The following is a 24,398-nucleotide window of genomic DNA, read 5'->3' on the forward strand; positions in this document are numbered from 1 at the left end:
GATGAGAACAGCGGTGTGTGTCAGTGCCAAGGAAAAAACACACAGAGACACACACACACACACACACACACACACACACACACACAGACAGACAGACAGACAGACAGACAGACAGACAGACAGACAGACAGACACACGCACACACACGCAGACACAAACAGAGACACACTTGCAGTGAGGGAGCCGCAATAAACAACTTCCTGAATTGATAACAGAGTAATACGAATTTTTGGAGGTGTTTTTTTAGAGGGGTCTGTCTCCCTCCTCAAGTTACATGAACTTGTTCCCCCTCAGCAGCCCAGAGGGCACAGCAGATACTACGTGTGCTAAGCAGGTCTGTGTTTGCATTGTAGGGAGAAGGGAGAGGGGGATGGGATAGTGTATGAGCGTATAACAGTAATTGTGAGCAACCTAATCCTCCAGCTCACCTGCCCTTAAGGTAAACATATTTGAGCATCTGCTCAAGCGTGAGTGTGTGTTTGTGTCCTGTTGATATCCATGGAAAAACAAAGACTCCACGCCCTTCATGGTTTGACGTGTTTATTAGGGTTCATATCTGAATGTACAAGCTAAATTTGACGACAGGTAACGGACACGTTACTCTCTATATGCAAGGAACCGCCAGCATCAGTCCACTTTACAAAAAAAGAAGAAAGGCATATCACAACAACGCTGTGACACGCACACACACGCACACGCGTCGCGCACGCACACACACACACACACACACACACACACACACACAGAGTGCACACATAGGTCAGTTGTGGTAAGCCAGCATCCATGGCAAAATCAACTTTGCCTACACTTGAGTGTAAAAGTTTCAGGGGATGGAAACAATAATTGCTCGTCCACCAATTGCTCGTCCACCAATCCATTAGAGGACGTATGTACTGTATGCATATATATTGCACAGGTCACATAGGACGGTGAGGTGGACTGTGGCTGAATTTACAAGATGAATGGCATTTCAAGAAGCCATTATTATGCATACCACCTTACCATACCTGTAGAGTGTAGATGTACTGTACACAGTAGCACACACTCAATTGACGCACGCACGCACGCACGCACGCACGCACGCACGCACGCACGCACGCACGCACGCACGCACACACACACACACACACACACACACACACACACACACACACACACACACACACACACACACACACACACACACACACACACACACACACACACACACACACACACACACACTACAGTATGGGTCAGGTGCAGAGTGCAAGGGGCTTGGGAAGAGTTGGATGACACATTCTGACCTTGTACACAACCCTGGTTTCCCTGCCCTGATTCAAACAAACCCTGACATACGTCCCAGTTCCGTAAAAAAAAAAAAAAAAAAAAAAAGAAAAAAAAGAAAAGAATATGGACATTTCAATCTTAATTATAAGAGCTACAGTCTGTAAAATGCTCTGGTGGGATCTATTGTCAAATAGAACGTCTTTCTCCGAAAACTCCCGTCCTCTCCTCCCCTAACTCCACCTCCACTTGGTAGTGGAAGACGGCATCAGATGAGATAGTGAGGGAAAACCCACTTAAGTTGCATAAGTTAAAGGAATGCACCACTGTCATATTTGTGAATGTTCAGGATTCTGTATTTCTACTTTGTGTATAATATAGCTGACATTCTGTACATACCTGCTGCACTTCTGACAATAACCTGTTCTCCCCATCTTTATCATGTAATATTTTGCACCCACTTGTGCACTGCTGCCTGTTGCGCAAACTTTAAGTATATATCTTCAGCCATTGTATGCATGTTTGTTATGTTACACAATAGACTGTGTAGCACTGATACATACAGTAATGTGTCTATCTGAATGTAGTTATATGCTCACATATCTTATGTATATTTTATATTTTCAATTTTTATATTGATATCTTATATGTTGCACTATAGACTGCGGAACACTGTCCTGTCCAACATTTTATGTATCTGACTGCATGCATAATGATATTTGCTGATATTTGATATGTTGCACGATTGACTGCTGTCACGCTTTATGTATATCTGACTGTTTGTTTGCACAAACACACTTCATCACACAATCTGTGTTTTGTATCTATGATACACAGAGCGTTAACAGACTTAGGATTCCGTTTTGATCATTAATCCGACAACTGATAAAGACATGGAGATGAGCTTGAAAAACAGTGGTGTATTCCTTTACAACCAGATCATAATTCTCACCCAGCCTTGGGTGAAGGGAAGGAGGCTACCTCACAGACATACTGCAAGACACAGCTATAGACTGGTGGGAAGACACTTTGGCAAAAGAGACCATTTTTGGAGAAAAAAACCCGAAATATCTTAAAAAGTCACGCATTCAAGTCAAACATTTCTGCCTCTCTGCAATTCATAACCGTCCCTGAACACAAACCAAAAAGTGCTTTCTCGAAAGTGCTATTGAGAATTAAAAACAAAACGAGCTAAGTCAATCATTTTTCATAGGCATATGCGCTGAAACTCAACTCCTGCCCTGAGGAAGAGAGAGACAAGAAGAAAGATCCAATAAAGCATGGCACACAGTAAATAAAATAAATTATATGAAAGCCTTAAAGCTACGCACTATGTCACTTTCCTCTTCTACCCCGGATTTGAACCCGATTTCCTGCGCAAGTGCTGAAATTTCTACCATTGAGCTAATAGAGCCTGCCTGCTTGCTCAGGGGATGAATTGAATCTTTACCTTCAGGTCAAACTTTGTGTCCGATCCTGTGTCTAGGTGGGACATGACCTTTGACGCGATCTAAATGTCTCAATAGAAGAGAAGGGAGACAAAATACAACCACCCCAATTGTATAAGTTATATTATATTGTATTAACATACTCTACCATACAGATTGGACAAAATTATATTTTATTCATGAAATAAAAAGTTACATAGTGCCCGCTTTAAGGGTGAGTTATACTTTGCTGCGTGCCGGAGTTGTGCACTGAAAATAGCAGATCTACAAGCTCACAGTGCATCGCGCTGCGACACGTATTGAGCTTATAGATCTGCCATTTTCAATGCGTGACAAAAGTGAGCAACCAAGTATAAGTCAGACAATACTCTAAATCAGTGGTTCTCAACCTTTTCTGGATCAGGGCCCACATGAAAATCGGCTGCCGTGTTCAGTGGTCAGATGGGTGGGCCACGTGCATTTCCAAAGCATGATAAGATCAATCAATCAATTGTGTTCCGGCTTTGACCAATGGAACTAATGTAGTACACTTTAAGTTCTTATTTAGCAGTATCGCAATGAAAACTAATTTGGATATCATGACATTTTGCTTTTACATCAGTTTTTTACGTAATGTTATATCATTATAAAAACAAAATTGACAATTATTTGGGGGCCCACTTGCAAAACCCTCATGGCCCACCAGTGGGCCCCGGCCCACAGGTTGAGAACCACTTACTCTAAATGCACACACAGGCGCACACACGCCCCAAACACAAACCCGCACGCAGGAAGCATGGAGCAGAGGAAACAGGAACTGATGCTGGGGTATTCAAACCAAAACACAGACATCATTATTGCCTCATTTCAACAGTAAACAACACACACACACATACTGTACATTAACACACGTTGCCACCCGCAGAACAACCGCTTTGCCATACGTCTAGATTTGTTCCAAAAATAGATAGAATGTTTATATATATACTGTTTACATTTATATTACGTTAACATAGTACCAAGAAGAAAAAGCCACAACCTAATACAGATTCAAATGTCACAATATTACATTTAAACAGCTCTGTGGGTGATATGATCTGGTATGCGCACGTCATTGTATAGGAGTTCTATGTTGTTCTTAATGTGTGCATGTGTGTGTGCGTGTGTGCGTGTGTGTGTGTGTGTGTGTGGTTATGTGTACATGTGTGCACTGTGCATGCACGTACGTGTGCGTGTATGGACATGGTTGTGTGTACACACGTGTGTATTGAGCGTGTGCATGTGTGTGAGTGTGTGTGTGTGTTACACAGGTGTGCTTTGCTTTCTTTATATCCACATATATCCTCTCTTTTGACCTGAGAAAACACTCTGCACCTCAGACAGAGCTCAGACACACATGCACACAGGCACACGTGTCTACACATACTACATGACAACAGCACACACTTCTAAACTACCTGAAGTTCATCGAGGCTGGAGGGGGAAGTGACTGATGGCGCGGGTATGAGTCGAGAGACAGCATGATAAGCCCAAGGTGAGTTCATAATTCAAATCTAAAACCTATGTGTGCTCCGAAAGTCCGATAAAATAGACCACTTCTGGTTCCACTGCTGGATCAAAGGCTAAACATTTGAGGAGGATTTACAAATGGTTCTCATACTGTAGCATGTATATGCCAAAGGGAGCTATGAAAAATGTCTCAAATTACTATCAATTCAAATGTTTACTCTACGAAACCCTCAGGCCAGCATACTAGGGAGAGAGAAATTCCATGCCTGACATGGAAGCTCGTAAACTTAGCCACGTCGTACAGCTTGCCATCTGCTGCTGTAAACAGTCAAATTCTCTGTTGGAAAAGTACCTCAGGGGTGCATTCTGGACGCACCGACAGGCTGACATACTAGTGTCCGGAATTCACAAATGTTTCCAGTTGTGGACCGGAATGGTGCTCTGGGAACTGAAGTTTACGAATGTCCCCCGCTGTGTCATCTCCCCTCATCACTACAAATATGAAAGTGGATTTTGTTAAGTTCCATGAAAAAAGGTGAACAATGTTAATAGTAATATGTACCATAATTTGACTTTGAGGGTCTTTCGGGCAATACTGCTTTTTGTTTTAAAAAAGTGCCCACTGCTCTCTTCTACACTGACCTATAGTGATTATGTCACTGAGCCATGGGTGACATGGGTGCAAAAAAGCAGCAACACATCACATTGTGTATTCAAAATGTATGTTGTTGAGGGCTTTTTCCTCTCCAGTTTGTCTGTAACTTCCCATTCCCCTGTATCTCTGTGAATGCAGACAAAAGGTGTGGGAGGACTGCTAACAGGAAGAGAAGGCGGTAATGCGGTGTGTGTTGAATGAAGACAAGGGTAAGTTAAGTGCATGTCTCTGTACCGCAGCATTAGACCGGTCCGTTAGCAGAGGGTGGTGGTGTCTCTCTGCAAGGAAATGAAATGGAAAATTATTAGATTTTCAATTCATGAATCAATTCATGAATGTACACACACACACACACACACACACACACACACACACACACACACACACACACACACACACACACACACACACACACACACACACACACACACACACACACACACACACACACACACACACACACACACACACACACTTACTGTGTGACTGCAGCCGACTGACCAGTCGGTGTGGTGGTGGTTTTGCTGGGGAGTCCTCCAGTCGTCTTTCCCTTCTCACTCTCTGTCTCGCTACTTTTGCCTTTGTCTTTGGCAGAGAGTCCAGCTGGTAGCACCTTGTCTGCGTCACTGCAAGAAGACAGTATCATAAAAACTAGAATGCGGAAAACCCTTCAGAATGTTGCCAATCCGAACACAGGCCATGGTGAGCAAACTGCATGTGTTAAGTTGATGACAGCTGGATCTCAACTAAGACCACACCTTAACCATACACATGGTTAGCATGCCATGCACACACTCCCACTCACATATGCGCACACACTCCCACTCACATATGCGCACACACATTGACATCAGCGTACACTGTTCTGGCACCGGAAGCACGAGCTGTCATAGCTCCACGCCGGAGCGAGCGTACTCACACACACACACACACACACACACACACACACGCACACGCACAGAGAAATATTAATGGCTGATCACTGCATGTATCAAGTGTTAGACCCCAAGACTTCCTGAAAGCATTCCACACTCCAGAGCTGGAGCTCTACATACCCTCTGACTGCAGGTGTGAATACTCTGGAGTCAAGGGGGGAGCAGAATGGTATGGAGGAAAACAGGAAAGGAAGAGGAGGGAAAATAGGAAAGGCGGGGGAGCAGAATTGGGCAGTTTGGGGAGAAAAGGAGAGGAAGCCTTAAGATACTCAAGAACTCAGAAACACTTTATTGCCAGTATGTAGGACATACAGGAATTGGTTCTGGTTTGGGTGCCACGTGAAACATGGGACAAAACAGGGGAGAGGGGAAAAAGAGGGGAATTGTTGCAAAAAACAAACAAACAAACAAACAAACAAACAAACAATCACACACAGTTTATCCCCAAAGACAAAGAGAAAACAAGTTGGGTGTAATTTCTATGTGGGTATACCTGGTGAACAGCGCTCTCTCGTTTTTGGCGTCCATTGTGAGCCGGATGGTCTCCTTGCCGGCGCCCGTGGTGATGGTCTCTGTGGTGACCATCTCCAGAGAGACAGACTCGGTCTTGTCCTCCTCCTCATCGCTGTCCGAGCCGCCTGAGGAAGAGCTGTCCGACGCCACTAGGGGAGCTTTCCTTGCCACGCACACGCTCCATACACACGCTGTAGAGAGAGAGAGAGAGAGACAGAGACAGAGGGAGTCCGCATCTTTTCTTGTGAGCAAAAGGAGATGACAGTTATCTAGGGAATGACCTTTCTCTGAGTGTCCCATTTGTAGACTCGACTTACGGTTGGGGTTTGGTTTGGTTCTGTCTGAGCCACTGAGATCTGAGTCCACAGGAGAGCTGCACCTGGGCCCCGTCTCAGAGCTGGGGAACACATGTTGTGACAGTTACTCTATCTGGCGCTGAGTACCACTGGTTTTCATTCTAACGGTCAAATCTAGCGTCCAGAGTTGGGAATGACATGCTTATGTGGACCTACTTGTTTGATTGATTGAATTATTTTTAGTCAGAAATGTAAACAGCACAAGGTCAGACATTTGGCTAAAAGGATAACACAAAAAAGTCCTGGGGACTTGTTTACATTGTGGTCCTATAACTGTAACTATAACTGTACATAGACTAGGGATAGCAAAACATTGCAGTTCCTACACTGGCCTTATTAATAGCTAAGAAATAATTCACTAGGTACAGGCCCCACCTAAAAAAAACGAAAACATTTACCAATAAACAACCGCAAAACTATACTGAAGTATAGTTTTGGGGTTATTTATTGGTAAATGTTTTAGTTTTGGTAACTGTGCTAGTGGTTAGGGTGAGTCCAGGGGCATGGTGGTGCAATTTGTGGGATGAAGAAGGCAAGGTGTTGAAGCAGTGATCATTTTGTTTACGCAAATTGTGATTACATGCGTGTTAGAATATAAATACTGTGACTACTAAGTTAAAAAATATGACACTGAAACTGACAATACATATTTCCACTGACAGATGAAAGTTGCCCAAGTTACTTTTCCCCCCCATGTAGCCTGGGAAGCAGCTGTTGCTCTCTGAGGTAAAAAAGAAAGTGAAGTGATGACAAATTGTTTGACAAATAACATTGACTGTGTATGGTGAAACAGGACTGTGCATCACCTCAATATTACACATTCAGCACACATGCACAAAAACAAGCCCTGTTACTAGTTCTGTGATCCATCACAGATTTTGGCGTAACACCAGACCTTCTATCAAATTCAAAATGTTATAGAACATTTTCTCAATTTCTTTCTCTTCTACACACAGTGATAATACACTCAGATTTACCAGCAGAAAGGCTGGAAGTCTGTGAACTTGGCCCACCCTTTCTCCTCCGTCTCTGTGGCTGCAGGCTGGGGGGCTACACTGTCCCAGGCTGCAAAGCCCCCTCCTGCTGCAGGGGCCTTGGAGTTCACCTCCCCAAAGTCAGCTACCCAGGCAGAACCTGGGTACATACATGCAGAGCACCACACAAACTATATGAGACACATTGCGGAGAATAGTGCAACCAAAATCAAATGACACAACATGATATGGCTGTACACGCACACATACATGCATATATGTTCGGTTGGAGTATGCTGCAGCCTATTAACATGCATACATGTTAGTATGCACATGCTCACATGCTTGCACACACGCAGACACACACACACACGCGCACACACACACACACACACACACACACACACGATCAATCAATATATTGATATTCAGTGTTTATCGTCTGGCAATATTCATGGTTGGGCGTTTTGTATGTTAATACGTTTTTCTGCATGGCTCAGCCAGCTCTAAACCACACCCACCATATAATTGAACATATATACTCCAGCTTAACTCTCTCAGTGCCAACAAAATAAAAAAATATGTTCATACTGTGCCAGCATTTTTTTTAAATAAAACAAAATAATAATAATAAGTTAAACAAGAAGTGAATGGAGCAGCAAATCTTCGGATCACGATATCTTGGGTTCTGAAAATTATTCCCCCCCCCAAAAAAAACTCGGCATAACTCGTTTTTGGCACTGAGAGAGTTAAGTCCAAACACAAAGGGAGCCACAATCAAAGCATTATAAATGTACACAGGATATAAGTGTGTCTCACTGTCTGAGGCATCGGTCAGACTCTGGCTGGAGAAAGGATCCAGGAATTCTTTAGGCACCTCCACTTCCTCTGTGTCTGAGCCCATCGCCTTAACAGAGGCTTCTGGGTTTGAGGCCGGTGTTCCATCCTGGGCCTTGTTTGCTGTGTCACTCTGTGATAGCCTTGATCCACCAAACCTTCATGCACAGTAAAACATTTTGATGATTATGTCAGGACAGGGGAAATATACATACACAACACGTAACAAAGCACAAATAGTTGAAACAAGGAGGAAAATAAAGATTGCATGTGTGTGTGCATCTGAGGTTGGTGTATTTGACCTGTTTCGGGACTTGGTTTGTGTTGCATAGTCGATTTCCTTCTCCTCCCAGATGTCCTCCTCATCATCATCAAAGGGCTGTATCTTCTCTTTAGAGCAGGCTTCAAACACAGCCGTGTTAGCCTGTCCACAACACAGCATAACAGTCATAATATTTTAAATTAGGGTTGTCCGATATTGGCTTTTTTACCGATAACCGATATACCGATATTGTCCAACTCTTAATTACCGATACCGATATCAACCGATACCGATATATGCGGGGATTATTGTGATTAGGGTAAGCTCAAATTTCATATCACACACACCATATACAGTAAGAACTCCTGTAACTTATTTATAAAGCAAAAAACCGATACCGATATTTTCCCGATATCAATTTGTATGCTAATATCGGGAGGCCGATAATATCGGACATCCCTATTTTAAATATCAGTCACATGTAAACAACACTTGAATGGAGACAGTCAAGCAAATACACCCCATTGGAAGGGATGGGGTGACATGGCAGCAGTATGATTCAGTAAGGTTGGCTGGATGCTCTAACAAACACAATATCATGACACAACAACATGATATCTGTTGCTCCACTAGTGACTCCTACATGTCGGTGAGGGCGCCTGTTAAAGCAGGGTGCGGAACTGGGAGGGATAGCATGTTCCCCCGCACACGCTATGCCCTCCCGGTGAAACTCGCAGGTGACAAGTGTGTATTGGAGGAGAGACGTGGTTGTATGCACCCTCCCCAAGACCAACAAGTGATTCAATTCACATTGGAAGGAAAGCAGTGAAGGTTATTGGCCGTACTCACGCTGTCCTGGCCAGCGTCAATGCTGATATTGATCTCTGCAATCCGGTCAAATGTTGCACTGCAACAAGAGTTAAAATTTGCTCTGTTAGTACACATGCACATTGCACAATAGCACCAAACTGACATTGTAGTTTGTTATCACTTTACCCGATGCTGTCATCGTGTTCTGTAAACTCCTCGTCATTGAAGCCAAACTGGTCCACGAAGTTCGCCGTCATCTGCTGGATCTGGTAGTCAGAGAAGACCTAGAGCAATCCGCACACTCAAATTAGGTTATAATAAAAAAAATACGGATACTTTTTTATGCCATTAATGATTTATCGGGATAACATGTTAAAGAATGACAGGAAGGGGCACCCGCTGGCCTAGTGGTCCGGGCCCGACGACCTTTGCTGTGTGTCACCCCCCCATCTCTCTCCCCATTTCCTGTCAGCCAACTGTCCTGTCAAATAAAGGCATAAAAGCCCCAAATAATATCTTTTAAAAAAAAGAATGAGAGGAAGGCGAAGGCAGAGAGGTGACACAGGGCTGTGTTTGGGACTATGACCGCATCAGTGCAGTTAACCGCTGAACTGCCGGGACATGTTTCTTTTTGACCGCGTTAAGAAAGAGTCAGGAATTGATCCAAGTGTATGTGATCCGTGTGATCGACACATTAATTAGTTGAGCCACCAGAGCATCCCAAGTTGTCAGTATTTAAGATGGGAGCTGTCAACAGTGTGTGTGTTTATGTACCTGCTGCAGTGTCAGTTCTTTGGGGAATGGACTCTCCATGTCATCCTCAGATGAGTGGCGCAGGCTACGGGTGCCGAGCTTGAACAGGGAAACCAAAGATTTTACTTGAACACTCAAATATCTATTAACAGAAAATAGATACCAATTTAAATATGAATACAGAAGATAATAAACTGTATTCTGTTAAAGGGACATACAAGTGTTTTGGCATATTTAGCCTTACTATTACTGCTACGGAACTGCTGCTGACCAAACCACGGAATGCTTTGGTCAGCAGCAGTTAATTTCAGTACAGTATGAAAATCAACTTGCAGAAAATAGAAACTTGTTAGGTAATCCAGCATGCTAAATATAATTGCGGCTATTTGCATTATTCTTCTACGCTATACTCCCTGGAGAAAAGATTGATTTACGACAAATGTAAAATATTCATGACAACAACTGTACAACAATGTTCGGACAATATTGACACATTGAGTAAAATTTGTATAACTTAGGACAAAACGGAAAGTCCAAAGATTTAACAATCTATTTATGATATGGCCAAAGCTGTAAATAGATAAATAAACTGTTTCTCCTGAAGATCGCCTATTCGGAAACCTGTTGTGATGTGAATGGTGGTTACATCAAGTGTGTATAGATTACAGTTCTATTCCAAACAAAGCATGCAGTATCGACTGCTTCACCTAAACAACTGCTACAAAAATTACAGTGAGAAAAAGTTATTTTTAATATGATGATCATAAGGATCAACACTTTAAGCGTAGTTTATAAAAAGTGAGTTTTCAGATGTGTCTTAAAAGACAAAATAGGGAATCCTATGCTAATAGTATTTCAGATATACCGTATATTTATATTGATAGATCACAAGATATAAATGTGTGTTTGTGTGAAAATGTACCAGGTCTATGGTGTTTTTCCTGTTGGTTTCTGAAAGGGTCTGGTCCACAAAGCTCTCCCAGCGCCCTCTACAGTCGCCTGGCAGCGCTGCAACCACACAACACACAAAATGGTATCAGAACACACACACACACACACACACACACACACACACACACACACACACACACACACACACACACACACACACACACACACACACACACACACACACACACACACTCACACACTCACACACACACACACACACACACACACACACACACACACACACACACACACACACACACACACACACACACACCTGTGATGAGGCTACTAATCTGGGTGTGAACGGGGCCTTTATCCAGGTTGTGTACCACCGTGTTGGCGATCCTGGTCAGGTGTCCCATGTATCCTCTCCTCATCCCGCCCCCTGTCCTGAACACAGCAACACCAGCACGTTCACATGCAGAGTACACACATTGCCGAGAGAATGCTAGAAAACACAACCTCACAAGCTCACTCACTGCATCACATCATTCTCCTCCCAGGCAGTCAGAATCCTCTGGACAAGTTGGCAGCGTTCAAACAGCTGTGAGAGAGAGAGAGAGAGAGAGAGAGAGAGAGAGAGAGAGAGAGAGAGAGATTCAACATGCACATTAGACTAGTGGTTCTCAAACTTTTTCATGTCAAGGACCCCCAAATTGATTATGTGATGTATTTGGTTGCTGACCCCCCATCTCAAAATTATTTTGTGCCAGGGATTTTTTTTTAAATAGCAGATCTACAAGCTCATAGCGCGGCACTCCGTGCCGCGCTATGAGCTTGTATATTTGCTATTTTTGAATAGCCAAAGTATAAAATATGGTTAAAGTGGTTAAAATGATTGTGACGCTATATTAACACATTTTGCTGGGGACCCCCTGGTACGCTCCCAAGGACCCCTGGGGGTCCCCGGACCGCACTCTGGGAACCAATGCATTAGACACACTGTAGTGCAGACTGCAGTGTTGTTGCTTTGTGTGGAATTTTACTAACTTCACAATTTCAACTCATCTTGTACAACTGGCTGAACGGTAACACCTACAGTACTTACGTGAGAAACCATGGCGTTGTGTGCAGAGTTTTCAGGGAGAGCTGGGGTGTCTGCAGTCGGAGGCTCTTGCTGGACAACATCCTGAGGAGCACTGGACTGGTCCTGGGATCCCAGCACAGGCTGAGCTCTCATTTCGTGGGCAGCAGGCCTAAGGATGGCAGCGACGCACAACTCCACTTGGAGGTGCAGGAAGTTATTCCAAGTGTACTTAAAGAACAAGTCCTGGGGGAGAATGTGTACATTTCACAAGCTCAACATTCTGTGTTTTTTTTCTTTATAGAATTTCAGTTGTACAGTGATAAGAAACAAGAAGGACAAGTGCCACACCCCCAAAGCGGTACTCGAACCCAGCATGTCACATGTGTTATACAACTGGTCGAGTCTGATCTTCTTTGAAACATTTCAATAGGACTTAATATTGTTTTATTGTGCTTTATCTTAACTCTTTCATGTTATTGTGTAAAGCACAATTAACACTTAAGTTGTCATTATAAATGTGTTATTATCAGTTGTGATTGTATGTTGCCGGTCTCACCAGCAACAGGTCCATAGTATTGAGTTGGCAGAGCTCGTGTGCTACGGCGGCATGGCTGGAAGAGCTGGTGTACAACAGAGAGGCCACGAGTCGGGCGACGTGGAGACGCGTGTTACCCAGTGGTTCCTCTAGCACGCCCAGCGACGTCAGCATGGGCCTTTGCTACACACAAGAAACATACACAACACAATAGCTTTTACAAAATGCGTGTTATTGAGTGCCAATTGTCAAAGGTAGTGATTTCCAACCTGGTCCTGCGTGTCCCTCAGTACTGCTGGGTTTTTATCCTACCTGGAAGTTAGCTGCATTTCCTCAGGCAAACCAATCCTAACCAGTCCCTGATTGGACAGCTACATATAGTACAATGACAAGGACACCAAGCTAGTGCTGTTTGATTTCTGGTAGGATAGAAAACCAACAGCAGTTCCCAACCCAGGTAAAGAGCACCAAATGCTGCTCTAGAACTTTTGTGGGGGAAAAAATGACTGATTCAGAACTAGAAATACGCCATGACAAATCTATAAAAAACATGGCTAGAACAATGGGCCTCATTCACTAAGCTTGTTTACACACATATTTTGTACTTATCGGCATTTAGGCACTTTTCCACGCTAAGAGTCTGATTCAACCAAACAAATTTGACCGTGGACTGTGACGGACAACCACTCTTTCTCACGTCTGCTTGGAGGCAGACTTACATGGGACCAAAGCTTGCGTATATTTCATTAGAATGCCATTCTTCATGCAAAATCAATAACAATAGTGCGAAACATCAAATAAAATATTCATGTGCCCAACATTTGTCAACACATATACTGTAAAAGACAAGAAAAAATGTCTTTGAAACAATCTATTGCTTGGATGTAGCCTATATTATCTACAGTATATGATACAAATTGAAACCAATTTTTATGTATTTATCAGTTGCATTTAGAGCTGAATTATTAGGTCCCTCTGCGTGTTTGGCAGTGTCGGCCGACTCGGACAAAGTTTCACTAAATAATGAAAATCATTGCCTTAATGCCTTAATGTCGCAGGAGGCAACAGACGCACCTCCAATGTCCCGGTATTAATTTATAATACATTGATCACATGAACGCCACACACAATAGCCTAATAAGTCTTTCCATCTGATGAGGATACAGTATGGGTGAGGCTGTGTCCAGAACAGATCATTCCCCATTCCGACGTAGGTTTATCCAAAAGATGAAATTCCCCTCAGTAATCAATAAAGCTCTGGTCCATAATCTATCGGATTGCAGCGTTCCAGTATGCCCTGAACTCCGGCATCATCTTTCTTTTTACCTCAGTAAAGGTGAGCAATGTTCAGTAGAAAAGGCTTAAATAAAGTCCTATCCTTTATTAGCCTATTATTTGGGGTTAGGGTTAAACTTTGTAAACTTCTTATTCGCATTACACATGAGAGCATTACTTTATTAACGCTCAGCTGATCCATCGTGCAATCGAGGGACTCGCTTCCAGACAGAACAGATGTAGGCTACAAGTTGTAAAGGTGGTGTGACGGCGTCGAGATGTGTTATTTTTGACAAGAGACGAAGTTGAACTTCTTCAGCATGGTGAAGTTGGTTTCACGTTGGATGAAGTCAGCTTGAAGTTGGATACTTTATTTATGGTATTAAATGGGGCGTGGAGCAATGCAAATGATCTACTCGTGAACACGCTTCTCAAATACGAACAGCTGAGATTCATCATGCCATACACCTGCGATACACACATATCAGGGCTCTACACCCCCTCTCGTGAATCGCACGTCAATTTGTGCTTAGAGAAAATAAACACCCCTTTAGTCACTTTATTTACACACTATTTACGTACAGCTTAGCGAATGAGGCCCAATGTGTTCATCATAATCAATTTGTGAATGTATGGTATGACTGAGGGACATGTTATGAAGGACTTCCTCATCAGGAAACAAGAAATGACTAAAGTCATAATATAGCCGCTAGCGGCAGGCTTTTTTTGCCCCAATCTGCCGTTGAGAAATTGAAATTTTAAAAAAAAATGGAAAAAAAAACTTTTTGAAAAAACATTAAAAAAAGAAAAAAAAAAGAAAAACTTTTTTGAAAAAAGATATGTCCTTTTGAATATGATTTGACATTCATATTATTAGCAGCTGTATTTTTTGCCTGATTTTACTGATTTATTATAAAATATTATTTTATCATTTATTATTAACCAAATAACTAAATTGTGCACATGTAACCACATTTGTATCCTCATTTCTAAACATACTGTAGTAGCCTACAGAGTATGGTACTCTAGTAGCCTAGAGTACCATACTTGAGTTTGTTATCATTTATAAAGTATTTATCATTCCCAGGGCATAAGAAAAGACAACCATACATTGACAAAGGGCTTAGATCATATGTATAATAAAGGACAACTGAACAAGACTTCAAGAGTCTGATTTTTGATGTAAAAGTATCAATACCACAATGTAAATATACACGCTTGTTACAGGTAAAAGTTTGATATTCAAAATGTACACGAGTAATCAATATGTACTTGAAGTACCAAAGGTAAAAGTACTCATTATGCAGAAATGTCCCATTTCAACTTTTCAAAATGTATAGAAATCTTTTGAAAATAGCAGATCTACAAGCTCACGGTGGGACGCGTTGTGAGCTTGTAGATCTGCTATTTTCAAATGATGGCCAAAGTATTTATAGGGCTGAAGAGGTTAATGTATGTTTTGTAATAATAATACAAATCTGCAAAGAAACTAGTAACTAAAGTATTCAAATAATTGTAGTGGAGTAAAACTAAGTATATTTTCCTCAGATATGTAGTGGAGTATAAGTAATAGTACTGAAAATTGGAAATACAACATTTTACTGAAGTACAGTACTTGAGAGTAAATGTACTTAGTTACTTTCCACCACTGCCAAAAAGTAGCAGATCTACAAGCTCACAACACGTTGCATCACAGCAAGATGCTTGTAGATCGGCTATTTTCACAGTGTGCACAGCCGTCATGCGATGCGACAACGTATACATCTGGCTTTAGTTGTGTGTGTTGTTCACTCACTGCTCACCTGTCTTTTGGAAGAAATGTGTAAGGAGTTGTTTCCCCCTACTTTGTTTTCTTTCTCTTTCTAGTCTTTCTTTTCTTTTTTGAGAGCCAGATTTTCCTTTTTTGGAAGGAGGCGCCATGACTTTTTACTTTGGTAGGTATCTGCTGTGCTTAGTTCAGTTGTCAGTCACTGACTTCAGTGTGTTTAATTTTCGCTGTTCTGCCTGCGCAGCTGACAGACATTCAGTGATTTCGAGTCAGCTACGGCTTTCAGCCAATGAAAAGACTGCTTTCAATTACTTTTTCAGTGATCATATGAGTCTAGACACACCTACTGCATCCGGTATGTTCACACACACACATAGATGCAAACACACTGATCATTTCCGTATCCGCTCTAAACCGGAAGTACAAACTGCAAAGCAAATTGATCTCTCATCCACACCACGTAGTAACAGCGGACGAAACCTTTTTTGTCTTGAGAGGGGCCCACAGAAAGGCAGAGAGAGAGCCTCAATCATTATTTTTATACAACGGTCGCTAAATCTGTTTCATTCAGGTAATTTTAATTGTGAAAAAAGTTAAAAGTTGTGACACACAAAAAAAAGTTTTTTTTTTTTGGGGGGGGGCCCTAGTAACTCTGTCCCACTTACACCCCCCGTGCGACGGCCCTGTGTGTGTGTGTGTGTGTGTGTGTGTGTGTGTGTGTGTGTGTGTGTGTGTCTCTGCTGCTAATCTCTCGCTCCTGCAAAGGAGGAGAGGCGGGTGCTTTAAAGGAAACTTACTCCCCATTGGCTTAAAGGGGGGGAAGTGTGAAGGACAGCCAGGACAGCCAATGAGACTTAGGTGTCGACCCCTGAGTGGTTAGGTGTCGAAAGTCTACTCAGACTGTCTGTAGAGACGCGCTAGCGCTAGCGTCTAAAAATGTGATGCTGCTCTTGAGAAAACTATTGTAATGCTCAATCCTTGGTTACTGTTTACCTTGGGTGGCTCCAGCAGCAGTTGGTGGAAATGTTTGAGCTGGGGTTGGATGGCCAGTAGAATGCTGCTATTGACAGTGTAACTTCTCTCGAATCCCTGAGCATCCATCAGGCCTTCAACTCTGTCATACAGAAACACACAAGATCATAAAACCCAGTATCAAGTTGGATGGATTACTCACCACAACTATTTGGCACAATGTCAATGTCAGATACAATGAATCCACATGTACTGTAGCCACCAGCTGAGTATGTCTGTTTTGACACCATCACTCACACAGGCCTCCTGATCTCCAGTAAGGTAAGAAGAACTTGAATGCCATTGATGATACAGCTATCGGTCCTCTGGCCCGAAAACATGTTCTGCAACAACTGCCCCACACACGCCTGTCTGTAGAAACAAATACAATATGTAGTGGATACAACGTCCAGTTAAGTGAGAGTTTGTGCAAGTATGCATGTGCACATGTGTGTCTGTGTTACTTACGATTCCAGTACAGAGAGCAACGGGTCGGGTTCTGAGTTCTCTTGGAGCTGATTGGCCTGGTCTCTGCTCAGACGGATGATGTCACATAAAGTCTGAGCTGCATTGGACTGCCTCTGAAGCACGCACACACACACACACACACACACACACACACACACACACACACATGCACACACACACACACACACGCTTAAGCAAACACGCACAAGACAGGTCGAGTCTAGAAAATTGGTCAATTTAAGATTCTGTATGTGCAGATACATATTTTCTACCTCTTCATCTCTCTCAGGGTGAATGAGCTCTATGAGTCTCTGAGCCAGCTTCTCTTCATTCAACCACTGTGGAAAGAGATTCCATATTGTCACATACCTAGCCTTTATTTGCCCTGTCTTAAAGGACCATTTCACCCATTTTCAACCATTGTTTAATTGGTCCTCACTAATACTCATTATAAGGTTTGGTCATTTCAAGCAAGATTTCAAACTTTTTTGCCAGTCATGCTATGTTTTCAGCCAACTCCCACCACTCACTGTTGCTGAAGGCCGGCAAAGCATGATGTTGTGCCTGAGGTTGGATAATGAGTTCTTGGGTGATGTATATTTATTACAATAAATAAAGACGTACACATGCATTGAGAGTCTTACATTGAGAGTCTCCAGTCTGAGAGGAACTGGTTCCACACAGCTGATGAGACGCAGCAGCAGATCCATCATGGCTGATGTGTCGATGTGCTTCAGGACCTGGGAGAGAAACCCCTCCTTCCCTCGTAGGAAACTAATCACCTAAGAAACACACCAGAGAGCAGGGAAAATCCCATCACTTAAAGTACAAAGCTCAAAGACCCACTCATACACAATACATAATTCCTGAAGTAAACATCATTCAGAAAGAAAAAACTAAACTAAAACAGAAGCTAGATTTCAAACACACTCACATTTAAGACAGTGTGATTCTCAACTCGACTACTCAAACACTGGCCTGTGTTGAATCAAGATCACTGATGAAGAGCTAATTTGCATTTGCATTCCTTGTACAAAGCTGTGAGACACTAGCTGAACATTCTAAGTGCTGGCCTGTCAGGAGAAAGAGAACTTGGCAGGCACCATAGCTGAGACAAATTCCCAAGAGAAGAATTTTGCATTATGTGAATGTAGGTGAACCTCTCATTGCCAGAAATCAAGTCAAAATGCACCACAGCGCTCAAAATACAGCTTAGCTCAAGTGTATGCACGTAGCTTTACTCTGCATTGAAGTATGCCTTTGTGTGATGTTGTGTGTGCGTTACCTGCTCAGTCTTGCGTGAGATAAGGTTCCCAATTGTCTTGCTGAAGAAAGATGCAAGCAAGGGGTTGAGAGGGGATGGCTGCTCCAGGAAGGCATACAGAGTTTCCAGTAAGGGCTCCTCATTACCTAACTTATCATTGATCATCGCCACATCACACGTCAACAGCTCACAGGCTATGTTTGCATACCTGTGATAAATGAACATACAAGTCCATCAATGCTAAGCTAGGCAAAAAAGACTGATTTCAGCAAACAGATCTATATTTTGACACTATACAATCAATGCATCATTGAAAGATTTGATTGGCTTGGTCCCTCGGTTATGAGGTGATTTCTACACATCCTCTGTCAATCATTATACAAATAAGCAAAAAGAAGATGCAGGTCAGTGGGTCAGAGACACATAATTTTTCTAGATGATGTTTTCAAAACAGTGGTACTTACTTGAAGCGTTTAGTCTCCTCATCGCCAGCAGGGGGCTCTGTAGTGATGAGACGGAGCAACTCCTGCATGGAGGAATCCTGAGACAAGAACAGGAGGAGCCTACAAACCATGAAAACAAGTTAAAGGTAGGGTAAGTGATTTCCTTTGGTTAAAAAAAGTGTTAAATAGCTCTATAATCTGATAGTACTCATTGCTATAGAGTGTTTGTTCAGTAAAATCAGTCTCCCATGTCTCTCCAGCTCTTTATTAAACAGAAAATGCATTTTCAGTGCTCTCTCCTGATTGGCTTAAATGTTGTCACCTACCTGAAAATGTATTTATATTCTGTTTACTAAAGAGGTGGAGAGACCCCTGTGACCGAACAAACGCTCTGTAGCAATCAATGATTACTATCAGAATGTAGTACTTTAACCTTTTACAACGAAAAAAAAGAAAAATACCCAAAAATATCACTTATCCTATCTTTAGTTTAGCACTGGTTTATTGTGGCACAACTACTATGCACAGTAGTTTTCCATTAGTAACGCCAAAGCCAATAAGCTTAAGCTAATGCCAAACTGACCTGCGGTTCTGGGCCTTGCACTCCTGCAGGACATCCTCTTCATCCATGAGCTCAGCAAGCGTGACATCCTCTTTCTCCAGCAGAGCCTCCAGGTGAGACGACGTGTGCAGATCAAACTTCCAAAACATGGCTTATGTCACTCAAGCTGGAAGCGGAAAGATGGTGATGGTGGTGTTAGTGGTACAGTATGATATGATCACTGTTACAATGGGAAGTAAAACATTATTAACAGCAAAGGTAGGCTAACTGAAAGTACAAGTGATCTTGTTTAATATGCACATAAATGTTTTCAAGAGCTGAGAAAGTGCTGTCCATGGGTGCTATAGGCTTAGCTTGAGTGATGCTGAGCACCATAATATGGTAATAACAGGATAAAATGTAAGAATGTTCATTCAGAGTTGAATAAACATGTCCTAATCTGTGCCTAATCAAATACATTTTACCTGCTGACTGCATACTCATGCCAAGGCGTACACAGACTAGAGGCAAAGAGCAACAATGTTGAGGTGCAATGAGCATATTAAAATAAAATAAAATAAAAAAATAAATGAGGAGATTTGCACAATATATTGTTCATCATATCGGTATCTGTCAACGGACGATATTGGGATATTGATATTGGGATCGAACCAATATCAAAATAATTTTGAAATCTTGCACTGATATTGTTACGCATGAATTATGTGTGCTCATTGAATGCATTGGTAATATTGCAAAGCATTGACTCTGCTGAGTTGATTGAACTAATTTGTGCTCATCTCCTTCAATAGTGAATGCTGCAGACACTTGGAAATCGGGTTGGGTTATAACAATGCTTTTTTTTTTTCAAGTCTGAATCTTTCTGCACCCAGAATCATACTGTTACTGTACATACAGTATAATAGGTATAAGGAAAACCTACTGGAAACTTGTATTGCAATATCGGTATCTGTATTGATCAATTTGACCATGCAATTAATCGGTTATAGGATATGTCAATATCGTGCATCCCTAGTTCCAAGAATTCTTACTTCTGAATAAGGAGTAAAATCCTCAGTCAGTTGTTGTTGAACAGTCAGACATTTGCCTCTGTGACAATATGTGGCCTGGAAGACGAGGAGCAGCACAGAAACTCACCACAATCGTACCACACACAACCACTCCACACAAACTCATACCAAACGCACTAACTCATACTCTTTCACACTATGGAGTGAATGCCTTCAAGAGATAAAACAGGAGAGAAGGAGATGAATGTAAAGAGAATCTTTTCCATTAAACTGCGCTGTCATCTTGCAATGTTAATACAGCCAACGTGAGAATCAGTATCGTAACATATCGTAACTACAGTGTTACTGAGGACTTCCAATTTACTCAAAGAGCAGGAAGCGGTGTCTCTAATTCAGTTAGTAACTGTGAGTAGCCTGTGAAATGATCAAGCTTACTCTGTGACTATGTGTGCACTCACAGAAAATACATCACAAAGGCATGGGCTGTAAAAATGAACTACCAGATAATAGATAGATCAGACCATTATTTATCCTGTGGGGGAAATTCAGTTGGCAGTTACAGCAGTAAAGAAGGAGATCATATAATGATGATAATAAACTAATAAAAGTCAAACACCATTAAAAAATAGGGATATCCCTGCATATGCAATGTGTGCACTCATGGAGATGAAATGAGCCTGATCGATGAGTTGAAAGGGGTAGGGAATCATATGACATAATGGTTACTACACAGACAGTACACTAGAATGATGTCATTTACTGCTAGGCCAACATCAACAACAAAGAGCAATCACATCACACAACATGCTGATGCAGTCAGGACCTGTCACTGACCACTGCTGCCGGGCAGTGACCTTGACCTCGACAGACCCTAAAAGCCTGAAGCAATAAAGCTTTATTATATGACCACGGCCAAAGTAAAGCGTCCGTCTCAATGGACTTGACCTCACCCTAGCCTCCATTATCTCGTAAAGTAAACCCCATGATCATGATCATGATGGGCATGGCTTAAATTGAAGATGCATTTAAACCGTAAAAAGACCTTTAAATTGTAGATAACACCCTGCACAAGATCGGGTGCATTCATAAACATCATCGTCATCGTATCATGTAGGCTACAGTACCCTTAGGTTTCAAAGACGGGGTAACGTAACGTGAGCTTTTACTTCCCAATAGTAAACGTTATTTGTCTAACATTATTTTTTACCTATCACCTAGATTGACAGCTAGCTAAACAAACAGGTGCTTTAGCTAAAGGTACGCACTTCAGGGATTTACCTAGCTCTGGTCCAGAGCGTTAGCGAGTTCTCCCTAACGCTCTGCCAGGCGCGCTGCTCTGCTCATAGACCGAGACTTCCACTACCGTGCGAGGTCTCCAACTTTAGTATAAAAAAAATAAACACAACTATTTTGCTATTCACTGAAACAAAGGCAGTTATGTGTTGCTGAAAGTCTATTCTCCAGGGTGGGGAGCCTCTCAAGACCCCACCTTCTCTATATGATACACTGTTTTGGGGCAGAAAATAAAATATGTCCACCAGATGGAAATAATTTGATTTACTCCACTGCGCCCTCTACAGAGCTGGTCAATATATATTACCATTGACTAAATCTGTAGAGGGCGCAGGTGAGTAAACCCCTATGGAGAACATATTTTATGTTCTGCCCAAAAAGTGTATTATACAGAGAAGGTGGGGTCCTAAGACGTTTCCCACCGTGGAGAATAGTCTTTCAACAACACAAAACATTCTTTGTTTCGATGAGTAGCGAAACAGTTTCCTTTATGTTTTACTAAATTGGAGACCTCGCACAGTAAAGGAATTTTCAGTCCATGGGAATAGCACCCGCTCCTAACAGAGCGTTGGAGAGAACTCGCTAACGCTCTGGACCGGAGCTAGTAGACTACCATGTATGTTTCAAAGACGGGATAACGTAACGTGAGCTTACTCCCCAATAGCAAACGTTACGTTTAGTTGTATTTGTCTAACATTATTTTACCTGTCACCTAGATTGACAGCTGGCTAAACAAACAGGTGCTTTAGCTAAAGGTACGCACTTCAGGGATTTACCTTTCATCCACCGCTACATCATGATCAGTTATTATGACCAGGCCTCTCTCTCTCTAATGGGCTAAAAACAAATCAGCTGTCTTTGAGTCGTTAAACAAATATCGCAAATTAGCTGATCTGCCAATTCAACACCATCTCAAACAACGTTAGCATTACTTCACACATAACGTTATAGCAGATCATCATAAATGGTAGTGTCATGTCTCAGTTATTTAGCCTCATGTATTAACTTGCACAGATCGTCCTGATTCAGACCTACCTTTTCTTAGGGCTGGCGGTGCTAGCGAGCTGGCTAACGTGTAAATACATATGCTAACGGGATTTGTTTAGCTACCAGACGAGTGACTGCACCATCATGTCGTTTATTCTCTCGTCATCCACCACAAGGAACAGCGATTCTTCGGCGCGTTTACTGACAGGTCAACCGGAGGCCCGGTGTTACAACCAAATCGGCAACCTGGCGAATTCGGTGCCCCCCAAGAAGTTATTCTGTTCAGTGGTGGAAAAAGTACTCAAATGTTTTACTTAAGTCAAAGTATCAATACCGCAGTGTAGAAATACTATGTCACAAGAGTATTGGCATCAAAATGTACTTAAAGGACCAAAAGAAGAAAGTACTCATTATGCAGAGTGTCCCATTTCACTTTCCACCCCTAGAAATATGAATCAGAAAGCTGATTGGGGTTGGGGCAATCCCGTTAAATCTCTAACTAACTAATTTATTACAAAATAAAATTAAAAAATTGCCGTTTCAGTCTTATGTAACTTGACATGGAGCATAGCTAACCTGATTCCATGCACATCCAACAAGCATCAATCATGTCATCAGGAGGTTCAGGCACCCGACATGGCTGTAATAACTGTAACTAGAGTAGTAACCAGTCGTGGGAAAAGTACTCAAATGTTTTACTAAAGTAAAAGTATCAATACCACAAAGAAATACTCTGTTACAAGTAAAAGTCCGGAATACAAAATTTACCTGAGTAAAAGTACAAAAGTATTGATATCAAAACGTACTTAAGGTACCAAAAGTATAAAGTACTCAGTCACTCAGAGGTACTCAGAATGTTCCATTTCACAAGTGTTCAAATGAATAAAACATCTTTTGAAAACAGCAGATCTACAAGCTCAAAATGCATCACATCGCGACGCATCGTGAGCTTGTACATCAGCTATTTTCAAATGGCTGAAGTGGGTAATGTTACTAATGTATGTTTTGTAATTATCAAAGAGATGTAGTGGAGTAGAAGTAAGTAAAACACACAGCGCATTAGCCAAAATTGCAAAACAGCGACGCCTGGACTCATACTTCTATAGGCCAATGATTTGGGTGTAACACCAGCTTTAGCTACCGTTTCTCAGCTGCAATGTCATTTACCCTGCAGGCTGAAGCTTGGACAACCATTAAATTGTGTACTTTTGAAGGCAAAAAAAAACAACTACTAAATCATTAAATCAAAATGGCGGCTGGGTGAAAACGTAAGGAAAAGTTTGGCTGATCGTTGACCAACACGACCAGCAAACATTTAAACCGATATGTCACACAAGTGTCCAGAGAAAAGGTAGAGTAGCCTATGTCCCATAGCTGGAGTGATGTGGGTCGCGCTGTGATTGGCTAATGGTGGGGTTGTCCGGTAACAGACACACTAGACTAGTCTGTCTGTCGGTAATCTCTCAAGACCAAACTCTACGCTCAAAACAGATTCAGCAGCCAGCAT

The 24,398-nt window shown here is 42.1% G+C and overlaps 1 protein-coding gene across 5 annotated transcripts; it reads right to left on the minus strand.

The window, feature by feature from the left end:
* Positions 1 to 2,866: 2,866 nt before the first annotated feature.
* Positions 2,867 to 23,110, minus strand: ppp6r2b (protein phosphatase 6, regulatory subunit 2b). Of its 5 annotated transcripts, XM_084060364.1 has the most exons (27): positions 22,940 to 23,110; positions 20,633 to 20,822; positions 19,623 to 19,767; positions 19,061 to 19,159; positions 18,618 to 18,804; positions 17,977 to 18,114; positions 17,605 to 17,670; positions 17,333 to 17,445; positions 17,123 to 17,236; positions 16,847 to 16,967; positions 12,832 to 12,993; positions 12,297 to 12,518; positions 11,728 to 11,792; positions 11,523 to 11,638; positions 11,220 to 11,305; positions 10,319 to 10,396; positions 9,731 to 9,828; positions 9,584 to 9,641; positions 8,775 to 8,896; positions 8,455 to 8,630; positions 7,639 to 7,795; positions 6,623 to 6,702; positions 6,286 to 6,496; positions 5,913 to 5,936; positions 5,337 to 5,483; positions 5,092 to 5,135; positions 2,867 to 4,694 (listed from the first exon to the last, which is right to left on the minus strand). In XM_084060364.1, the coding sequence occupies exons 3-26, from the start codon at positions 19,748 to 19,750 to the stop codon at positions 5,099 to 5,101; spliced, it is 2,805 nt and encodes a 934-aa protein (XP_083916490.1). In that variant the 5' UTR covers positions 19,751 to 19,767; positions 20,633 to 20,822; positions 22,940 to 23,110; the 3' UTR covers positions 2,867 to 4,694; positions 5,092 to 5,098. The 5 variants fall into 5 exon arrangements, with proteins under 5 accessions (XP_083916490.1, XP_083916492.1, XP_083916489.1 ...); XM_084060366.1 differs by having other exon boundaries at positions 2,867 to 5,135; positions 7,675 to 7,795; XM_084060363.1 differs by having other exon boundaries at positions 2,867 to 5,135.
* Positions 23,111 to 24,398: the final 1,288 nt, after the last annotated feature.

This window comes from Gymnoscopelus microlampas (assembly GCF_963454915.1).
Source record: "Gymnoscopelus microlampas genome assembly, chromosome: 6".
NCBI lineage: Eukaryota > Metazoa > Chordata > Actinopteri > Myctophiformes > Myctophidae > Gymnoscopelus > Gymnoscopelus microlampas.